At 38.4% G+C, this 11070-nt stretch overlaps 1 protein-coding gene and 1 long non-coding RNA gene across 2 annotated transcripts in view; one reads left to right on the top strand and one right to left on the bottom strand.

The window, feature by feature from the left end:
* Window positions 1–116: 116 nt before the first annotated feature.
* On the bottom strand, window positions 117–9965 carry rab38a (RAB38a, member RAS oncogene family). Its single transcript, XM_048160823.1, has 3 exons — window positions 8813–9965; window positions 6139–6419; window positions 117–1078 (listed from the first exon to the last, which is right to left on the bottom strand). Exons 1-3 carry the CDS (start codon window positions 9012–9014, stop codon window positions 926–928), a joined length of 636 nt encoding a protein of 211 aa, XP_048016780.1. The 5' UTR covers window positions 9015–9965; the 3' UTR covers window positions 117–925.
* LOC125248731 overlaps window positions 9068–11070 on the top strand; it is a 43760-nt gene continuing 41757 nt past the window's right edge. The window contains exon 1 of the long non-coding RNA XR_007180354.1: window positions 9068–9193. This is a non-coding gene — a long non-coding RNA (uncharacterized LOC125248731). The remainder of the gene's footprint in view (window positions 9194–11070) is intronic.

Consider the following 11070-nt stretch of genomic DNA (forward strand, 5'->3'; position numbering starts at 1 on the left):
TCCAGCTAACTGCACAAACGTTTTTATAACAACACAACAAAGCCAAATAACTGACCTCACAATTCACTGAACATGAACACATTCAAAGCACAGAAGGGAACATATGCTGGACACACTTAAGTAAAGATTATGTTTATTAATACTTTAAACTCTGAACTGTTTTGCTGTATACTGGGTAAGTACAGGGATATTTACATGACATCAATTTTTGATAAATAAAAAGAGCACATGTTGCCGGTTGATGGCACTGTAGTGTTTCAAACATTCTAAATGAGAACATTTTAGAATCATCGGTGTTCCGCATGTGTTCCGCATGTGTTCCGCACACCAGAAATATTGAAATTCATGAATATTTTTAAGGCTAGCATTCATAATTCATTGGTATTCATTGACTTTGGCTGCCTTGAAAAAATATTGAAAATATGAAGTTTCACTCTGCTCAGTGGGCAAGAATGAAATGTTTTTAATTTGTTGGTTTTGCTTATTAAGCTGATTTCTGATGGCCAATAAAAATATGAATTAACAGCAGTAAAATGTTAATAACATCAAACAGCCTCACTGAATGGATGGTAAAAATGCAGAATCGGTCTTTGGGGTCTTTTTCGCGTCCTGATGATTCAGCAGGAACTTCTCGTGAAGTTCTGCGGACGAATTCTCACCACTGTCTCTTTCTCTTAAAACATTTTCTGCCCTGCAGAGTGTTCGATAAGTCTGTTACCATGGAAACCGAGACACGGTGGCAGGGTCGCCTCTCCGGTGTGGACACAAATAAACGAGAGGAGACATGAACGAGATGAGAAGAGAAGAACGATATGAGGCGAGAATGGGAAAAGACGTGAAAGAAACGAGATGGGAATGAGGTTGAATGGAGAAGTGTTCCTCTGGGACTCCAGATCTCGATCTGGCTGTAGATCCATGTGCAACTTCAGGACCTGAAACACGCTGAGCAGGTTCCTCCGCGGCTGGACTCCTGCTGCGGCGAGATGGTTTCTGTAACCTCTGACTGCAGCAGATCATTCTCATTTGCTATAATGTGCTTCACCAGACAGTGTGCTGCCTCATCTATATTAATATTCTCCTAGAGAGAGAGAGAGAGAGAAAGAGAGAGAGAGTGATACCTTTCCTGTCAGTCTTCACACACCTTGTCTCTGGCTGTGACTGCATTAATTAGCTCGTGAATATTCATGAGTCATGACACACTGTAACAGAAGGGCTGTGAGTCAGCAGAAAGTGATTTTGTCAGCTCAAATGAGACAATCGCACTTCTTTACGCACAAACACACGTGATTCACTTCAAATAACCGCCTGTAAAACTGCCTAGAAGGTCAGACAGCAAAAAATAGATCATCCAAAAAATTCAAGTTCAAGTCATCATTTACTCAACCTTGTGTCATTCCAGGACGCTTTCCAAAGACTTCTTTTCATCCACGGAGCACAAAAGGAGACATTAAACAGTGTTTCAGCTCACTCACTTTGCGTACATTACCAGTCAAAGGATTTTTAAAATGCTTTTATTGAGCAAGGACACATTAAATCAAAAGTGACAGTAAAACATTTATATTTCTACTAAAGATTCTATTTCAAATGAATGCTGCTCTTTCTGAACTTTCTATTCAGAATCCTGAAGAATAAAATGCATCACAGTTTCCACAGAAATATAAAGCAGCTCAACTGATTTCAACATTGATAATAATCATAAATGTTTCTTGAGCATCAAATCATCATATTAGAATGATTTCTGAAGGATCATGTGACACTGAAGACTGGAGTAATGATGCTGAAAATTCAGCTTTGATCACAGGAATAAATTACATGTTAACAAATATTCAAATAGAAAACTTATTTTAAATTATAATAATATTTCACTGTTTTTACAGTATTTTTGATCAAATAAAGGCAGCCTTGCTGAGCAGAAGAGACTGTGCAGGGACCTAAAATTAACACGCGGCTAAAATTATCGGCGTTGGCGAGTATTTGAAACTGTGTTAATTGCCAGTTGGTCAGTAACATTTTTATAAATTCTAGCAATGCAAAATTGCTCACGAAAAAGCCTTGCCAACTGAAATAATTAATTAAATACTTAATTAAATAATTAATCCATTACTTGCTGTGGGGGAAGTTTTCTGTACGCAAACATCCGAAACGTGCTCAGAAATCTGCCATGATGCCCAGAGTATACTATGGCCATTCACATTCCGCGCACTGTCCGCGTGACATAATTTTCATCATCAGGACTGTCCGCGTGTAGCCTGGTAATACCAGACTCTGCTACTTCACTTTGCTTCGTAGACAGAGTCTGGAATGACATAATAGAGAAGTGTTTTCTCTCTCGCTAGGGGGCGCTTGTCTGAAGTTTAAAATCATTGGTTACCCGTAAGCCAATCAGATACGTTTAGTTATGACGTATGTTATGCGCCTGTACAGCCGCATCGAAGCACAGACATCATGCATCGAACTCAAATCTATGATTGAACTTCCACTGTAAACCTGTTGTAAACACATGATGATGCGAGCGAAATACCGGAGTGAACATGGCTGTAAACGACTTTTGCAGATTATGCGAAGTTAATCTACGCATACACGGTACAATCACGGCCTCTAAACTTATTTTTGACAGAGTGAAACAAGAAAATGTTTGTAGCCAACTCTCAAATTTAGGATTAGATTAAACCAGTCGGGAGTAGGGCCACAACATCACCTCCATTTAAAATGTTTATCAAACACTCTTCTTGTTCTGGCTTCAGTTTGAAAAAGAGTTGAATGTTCTCCATAACAGAGCGAATTGCATCCCGTGTCTCGTTTCCCATTTCCGCGGTCGTTTCGGTTTTCAATTTCTCTAACCTACAATGTAAAACTCGGCGCATAGCATCTACGTCACGGCTCTCAGCCCGCCCTCTGTTCGTTGATTGGCCCGGCTGTTTCCAGACCGGTGGCAAACAGAAAGCTCTGACGCTGTATCAGACTGAGTACAGAAGCGAAATGAAATTGAGCGGAAGTAGGATGTCTGACGTAGTCAGGCTAGTCCGCGTGCGGCCTAATTTGCATGTCCACGCGGATGGTGCGCATACAACAGCGCATGTGGGAGTGACTTGAGCTTTGTGCATACGCGCCAAATGCGTGTATGGCCAAAGAAGTATACTTTGAAAGGCTTGGTCGCTCAAATATTCACGTGACGGTGCACAACGCGGAAAACAGTATATTGGATCCATGCATTAGCTCTTAAAGGTGGGGTATCAATTTTTTCAACTACACTGCTTGAAAGTTAGTCAGGCCGATACCAACAACAAATGTCTAACCAATCAGCATTAGGGGGCGTATGACAGTCGAGGAGAGAGAACGAGCAAGAGGGAGATTTGAAAATAAGAAGAAAAAAATGGAACACAATACAAAAGAGCTCAAAAGAATATCACTGGAATGAAGGTTTATGACTGGGCAAGTGCTTTAGGATCCGTGTTTATATTAGAAAAGCTTTCCAGTGCTGGAGAGAGCTAAGAGGGAAGGCCTGAAAACAGATGTGGAGGCTACTTTGATTCCTTATCATGTGAGTAACACTGGGTTTTGATTGTCTGGAGCTGCTGTGCTGTTGGCGATTAACAACAAACTCTTACTTGTCGTTCGTTCATCATCTGCGCTTTATTTTTCGTGAAGCATTTTGTTGCACGTCAGCTGTGATAAACAGACATCCACTCGCAATGCGTGTGTAACAGTGAAAGTTTTGCAGGTAAACCACTGCACATTGACGCCCATTAGACAATGCGGTATTTAGCGTAATTGGTAGTGCATTTGCCTCGCATGCCAGCAGTGATTGGGCTGGAGTTCGAGACCGACTCAGAGCAGGGTGGTTAGGATGAAGTGTGAGTTTTGGAGGCGGAGCAACGAAGAGAGGGGTGGGGTTGTTTGGCTTGATTTCAAATATCAACAATGTCCAACAACGAGTTTGAGAAATCATATACAGCACCTTTAAAGTGACAGCAGCCTAATATTCCTGCTGCTGTCTGTGTTTTTGTTGTTCATCGAACAAGAACAATCACTCATTGCTCTTGACTGAATAACGTTTTAACTTTAATAAGGATTAATCTATGTTTCATGGCTGGTAAAAAATTATTTCTCCTAGTAAAATGTCTTAAAGAATTAGTTCACTTCAGAATTCAAATTTCCTGATAATTTACTCACCCCCATATCATCCAAGATGTTCATGTCTTTCTTTCTTCAGTCGAAAAGAAATTAAAGTTTTTGAGGAAAACATTCCAGGATTTTTCTCCATATAGTGGACTCCAACAGCCAACGGGTTGAAGGTCCAAATGTCAGTTTCAGTGCAGCTTCAAAGAGCTCTACATGATCCCAGACGAGGAATAAGAGTCTTATCTCACTTGTAAGTCCTCACTTGTAAGTCGCTTTGGATAAAAGCATCTGCCAAATGAATAAATGTAAATGTAAATGTTATCTAGAGAAACGATCGGTCATTTTTCTAAAAAAAAATAAAAATTATATAACCACAAATGCTCATCTTGTACTAGCTTTGTGATGCGCCACGCATTACGTCATCACGTTGGAAAGGTCACGTGTGACGTAGGCGGAAGCTAGTGCAAGACGAGCATTCGTGGTTAAAAAGTTTTTATTTATTTTTTTAGAAAATGGATTTAGAGAATCAGACCCTTATTTCTCATTTGGGATCATATAGAGCTCTTTGAAGCTGCACTGAAACTGACATTTGGACCTTCAACCCATTGGCCGTTGGAGTCCACTATATGGAGAAAAATCCTGGAATGTTTTCCTCAAAAACTTTAATTTCTTTTCGACTGAAGAAATAAAGATAGAAACATCTTGGATGACATAAGGGTGAGTAAATTATCAGGGAAATTTAATTCTGAAATAAACTAATCCTTTAAAGAGATAGTTCACCCAAAAATGAAAATTTGATGTTTATCTGCTTACTCCCAGCGCATCCAAGATGTAGATGACTTTGTTTCTTCAGTAGAACACAAATGATGATTTTTAACTCCAACCGTTGCGGTCTGTCAGTCAAATAATGTGGGTCAATGGGAACTTCTTTTATAAGAGTAAATAAAACTTGCATAGACAAATCCAAATTAAACCCTGTGGCTCGTGACGACACATTGATGTGCTAAGACATGAAACGATTGGTTTGTGTGAGAAACCGAACAGTATTTATATCATTTTTTACCTCTAAAACACCACTATGTCCAACTGCATTCATCACTCGTTTAGTGAGGTCTGATCGTGCTCTGATGACGGAAGTGATGTCTCGCACTTATACTTCAATGAGTGCTAGACATCACTTCCGTCATCAGAGCGCGATCAGACCTCACTAAACGAGTGCTGAATGCAGTTGGACATAGTGGTGTTTTAGAGGTAAAAAATGATATAAATACTGTTCGGTTTCTCACACAAACCGATCGTTTCATGTATTAGGACATCAATGTGTCGTCACGAGCCGCAGGGTTTAATTTGGATTTGTCTAAGCAAGTTTTATTTACTCTTATAGTAGAAGTTGCCATCCACTCGCATTATTTGACTGACAGATGGCAGTGGTTGCAGTTAAAAATCATCAATTGTGTTCTACTGAAGAAACAAAGTCACCTACATCTTGGATGTGCTGGGGGTAAGCAGATAAACATCAAATTTTAATTTTTAGGTGAACTATCCCTTTAAGTCACTGGCCATTGGCAGGTGTGGCAAAAGGTTAGTTTTAGGCCCTGGTAGTGTGTACAGTATATTCAGATATGATTTCAGATATGATTTAGTTTGAACATGGATAAAAATGAGTTTTGTTTACTTAAACCTTTCTTGTCATTTAAGAAAGTGTCAGTTTGCACATTCATAAGCTTCTCTGTGTGTCAGAGAGTCAGGTTGAAATGACATGAGGGTGAGTAAATGATTACAGAATTACATTTTTTGCTGAATAAACAATGTCTGAGATCCTTGTGAGTGTGTGGTGTGTGATAAACGAGTCTTTCAATTAAACCACAAAGTAGAATAGAAACTAGATCATATTTATTCTAGTATCCCAATTCTGACCTTTTAACCTCACTGATCTTGAATCATCTCAAATCAGTGTTCATATCAATATCGGCTGTCAATAAATAAGCTCAGATTCTTCAGATGTTCATTACATACCTTGGCTGAAGTTTCAAACCATCCCACGAAGCCGTTCTCCTGGCAGAACTGCTCCATCTTGATGCCATTGTTGGTGAGAACGTCTCTGCCCTGATCACACTTGTTGGCGAGCAACACAGCCGCCACGTGTTTGCCGTTGGATAAATTCAGCTTGGCATCGAGATCCTCCTTCCATTTCGTCACCGCCTCGAAAGTTGACGGCCGTGTGACGTCAAAAACGATGAAGGCTCCCATGGCCTCTCGATAATACACCCGCGTCATGTTCCCGAAACGCTCCTGGCCTGTGGAAGGAGTCGGAAAACACCACATGAGAGTCTTCTGTAAAACCACCTATAGCCTACAGGACGTGTTTTTCATGGTAATGAAAGGAACATACACGCATTCTATCACCACAAAGACAACAATGAGATGTTTATTATCAGTTGAAGCCTTGGGTGAATGTGAGAGAATTTCACCCTCTCTACATTTCTTCTCCCTGATCCACGTGATCGTACTTTGGGATTCTTGTACACATTTCCAAGGATCCGAGCTAAAGCCTGGATATCATTAATGAGGAAAAGCACATTCCAGCAGCTCATATTGATCAACTCCACTGAGCTCCAGCCTCACGCCGTTAAACTTAAAGCTCTGATCTGGGCCACGACTCAATGCTCGGGATTAGTGTCAGAAGTTACTGGAGTGAAGTCTGAGAAACACTGAAGAAAGCAGAACCCAGAAAGAAGAGTCTTGCAATGGAAACTAATTCAGTCCTTTATGAGAAATAAATAGTTGCCCTTTAAAACAAAAGGGAAAAAAATGCTTTCTTTACAATAAATGCCACTTGATAGATTATTTTAATTGCTCAAATATATCTAAAATCAAGTTAATTTTTTAAGATTTATGATCCAAACGTCAACAAAAGTTGCTTTAACCCATTTTAGCCCACATTTCCTTTTGTAAGTATTTTTCTAGATGTTATCCATGTTTTATGTCTCAATGACATGCAAGAAAACAACCAAATAAAGGATTTCAAGAACAAAAAAAAAGGTATTCACTTCCTTCCCATCACATGAGGCTGCCAACTTCCAACCCCTACTTCCAGGAAGCATGACGAAGGCAAACCCTCTCAAAGAAACATAATTTTCATGTTACTAATAAATATTTTTTGTTGACATATAATCGTGAAGGTCTCTAGAATCATCCAAACAAGACAAATCTTACAAGATATCTATAGTTTTTGACATACTTAGTCAAAAGTCCAAGTGGGCAAATGCCTTGTAAGTACATAGCAAAATCACCCGAGTTAAATCAACTCCGCTCAGAGTACATATGGTCCCTCTCTAAATAGTGTTAAAATATCACTGAATCAGAGTTAAAGTTAATGAGATAATTATACAATTAATTAAGTGATAATTGAACATTAGTGATGAACACCTGCTGTAAACAAGCAGAATCACTGAAGAAAAGAGAAAAACAAAAACTACAAGTGACTTCAGTGTTACTTTAACACTATTTAGAGAGGAACCATATGTACTCTAAGCAGAGTTGATTTAACTCTGGGAATTTTGCTGTGTACATATATCATGGGGAAATGGGGTATACTGTGTTTAATGGGTTAATAAATCAAGGTTATTAGTCTTGTTTAGTGCTTTTTGCTTTGATAGTATCCCACCCAAAACATACACTCTAAAAAATGCTGGGTTTAGAACAAATGGATTTGTTGTTTGTTGTTTTTTGATATTCAAGAGATTATAAGCTAGATGCAACTTTTTTGGGTTCACATCGAATGTTCTTCAGCTTTTATACATAATAAATCTTATTATGAATAAAGATTGATCAGTTGAAAGCAGTTATTTTGAGTTAGATGCCAAATGTTCTCCTCCTATTTAAATTTTACATTGAGGAGTGCATACAACATATTTGTCACACATTCAAATATGATTTTTGAGGGGGGAAAAAAACCTGGGGAAATAAATGCAGAACATGTTCACATAGGACACTATTAACACTATATGCATGAAACCATTCAGAAAAACTTGGGCACAAATTGGTTAAAACAAAGTGTATTGTAAAAAGCGCTATATAAATATATTTGACTGACATTGTTTTCTCTTAAGAATGACAAATCATGCTCCTGTCTGATGTCTCTGTGCTTTTCATCTCCTATTTACAATGACGTTCCTGTTTTCCTTCTTTTGGAAATCTCCCTCACATGAGCGGCGAACACATGACCGCGCAGTGCGCGCGCTCGCTCGAGGAACGTTATTCAAGAGAGACTTGAATAAAACAATGAGGCATCGTAATTAGATTACAACATATTTGAATACGCTTGGTCCACATAGCAATATTAGACTAAAATATTATAATGTTATATAATGCCTTCAAGTGTGTAGAATTAATTTACGTCTGTATATCTATAAATTGGCTACACAGAAAATATTATACAAGTTCTTCACAACTTAAAGAATAAAAAAAAAAAACTTATAATCACGCACATAATAAATAATTAATGTTTGTATTAGCCTACTACACAAATTAATACAAATATATTGTGTGATTTAAAATGTTTCTTTAATTATAATTATTATAGGTAATTTTTTTTTTAAAAAAACCTTGGGCTCAGAATAAAATAGAAAAAATTAAATTAAATTAAATTAAATTAAATTAAATTAAATTAAATTAAATTAAAAATTACCGGCGATGTCCCAGAGCTGCAGTCGGACGGTCTCCTGCTCGAGGTTCATAACTTTGAGCGCGAAATCCACGCCGATCGTCGCGCGGTAGTTTGGTGAGAAGTTCTGGTGCACGTAGCGCTTGATGATGCTGGTTTTCCCCACACCCAGATCCCCGATCACCAGGATTTTATACAGGTGTTCCTTCAGGTGATGGTTCTGCATGTTTGCGTGAGATGAAGCCGAACATGGACGCGTGTGATCTGCAGTGAGACTATGAGGGAAGAAACAGAAACGCCCCGCGGAGAGAAAAACTCAACTTGTGACTCGTCAGTCGAGCATGAGACCAGAGACGTGAGGAGATGGAGGTCGAGGGCCGGTTGAAACTTGAGCAATTCGGAATGGTAAGTAGGCTACAGTTGTCGAAAAAAGATAAAAGTTACTTATAAAGTTAGACTAAACACTAACAAAAACATACAATCACTTTGAAATAACTATGGTAAATGTTTGTAAGGGTGTGAGGACCACACCCCCAAGAACTTTTCTTCAGTGGAAGAGTCTCAAAATGTGCAAAGACTGAAGTGTAGGCCCTATTATTTACACCAATTATTTATTAAGACAAAAGACTTTGTATCCTGAGATGAGGTGATTTAGTTGTGATTATGTCAGGAAGTTGTGGCTTATTATTTTGTTTTATTGTATATAATACAATTTTGATGGACATTTTTCCTAATGACTGGATAGTGTCATATAAGCCCATGCGGGCTGGGCACCATGAGTGCATGACACTTAAATAAAAATATTCATTCATACACCGACTACCCTAAAATATATACCATGGTATATATTTATATACTATATATTTGGTATATACTTGCTGCCTGTTAAGCAAGCTCTCATCAATAAAATAAACACTCACGCTTTTGGTATTTTTTAAAGTACTTTTCAGCACCATGTAAATACAATGGCATATAGTAATTATTCAGTACCATGGTACCACCGCAGTACATTTTTGTAATGGGTTCCAATTATATTAAATTTACATTGGACCTCCATACTACAGTATAATGTGCTTTGGTTTGGATACGAATTTGGATTCAAGACAAGAGAATGGTTAAAGGATTAGTTTACTTTCAAATTAAAAATTTCCTGATAATTTACTCACCCCCATGTCATCCAAGATGTTCATGTCTTTATTTCTTCAGTTGAAAAGAAATGAAGGTTTTTGATGAAAACATTCCAGGATTATTCTCCATATAGTGGACTTCAATGGCCTTCACTAACGGTTGAAGGTCAAAATTACAGTTTCAGTGCAGCTTCAAAGGGCTTTAAACGATATCAGACGAAGAATAGAGGCCTTTGCACACTGAGTCCGAAATTTTCGCAAGCGTTTTTTCGTATTCGTAATCCTAAAAAATCGTCACGCACAGAGACCTTGCACACTGAGTCCGATGCGTAAAAATTAATGCGTTGCGAAAAAATTGCAAAACAATACAAAATTAAGTCTTCAAGCAGTGAGCATGATTTAGTTGTCTCCTCTCTTCTTAAAAAGAGAAAAAGAAAGAGGAAATATTGGGTCCATTCAATTCCGAGATTGCATAGAGAGAAAGGAGAGTTCACCTCATCAAGGAGCTGTGGGATTATCGCGTTTCAAAGTTTACTTCAGGATGTTTGCGTTCGCGTACGGTGGCTCTGAATTGTCAAAACATCTCTCAAAATGCGTGCCACGGATGCGAAAAATGCAGAAAATCGAACCTGATCCGAATATTTTTTTGATGGACGAAAGTTTCGGAGGCAGTGTGCAAACGTGATTGACATAACGTGAGGTCGAATTAATTTTTTTAACGTGCGAAAGTTTCGCATGCGAATTTCGGACTCAGTGTGCTGAGGCCTTAATGGTCTTATCTAGAGAAACGATTGGTCATTTTCGAAAAAACACAACTGTATATGCTTTATAAACACAAAATATCGCCTTGCACGTTTCCGTTTCCGCATTCTTCAAAACGCTTACGTTATATGTCCTACGCCTTCCCTATTCAACTTAGGGAACGAATGCGGCGCCAGTTTAGTTTTTTTCCGTAAGTAGAATAGGGAAGGCGTATGAAGAATGCGGAAAGCGGAAGCACGTGCAAGGCGATATTTTGTGTTTATAAATCATATACAGTTGTATTTTTTTTTTTTTTTAAATGACCATTCGTTTCGCTAGATAAGACCCTTATTCCTTGTCTGGTATCATTTAAAGCCCTTTGAAGCTGCACTGAAACTGTAATTTTGACCTTCA

The sequence above is a fragment of the Megalobrama amblycephala genome, linkage group LG16, assembly GCF_018812025.1.
Source record: "Megalobrama amblycephala isolate DHTTF-2021 linkage group LG16, ASM1881202v1, whole genome shotgun sequence".
Taxonomy (NCBI): Eukaryota; Metazoa; Chordata; class Actinopteri; order Cypriniformes; family Xenocyprididae; genus Megalobrama; species Megalobrama amblycephala.

What these genes read in the sequence shown, in the direction of transcription:
- rab38a (XM_048160823.1), bottom strand. Translation starts at nt 9,014, where the DNA reads ATGCAGAACCATCACCTGAAGGAACACCTGTATAAAATCCTGGTGATC. An exon ending in GCAGCTCTGGGACATCGCCG is followed by an intron (nt 6,420 to 8,812) that starts GTAATTTTTAAT and finishes CTCCTTCCACAG; the next exon opens with GCCAGGAGCGTTTCGGGAAC. An exon ending in GGTTTGAAACTTCAGCCAAG is followed by an intron (nt 1,079 to 6,138) that starts GTATGTAATGAA and finishes CTCTCTCTCTAG; the next exon opens with GAGAATATTAATATAGATGA.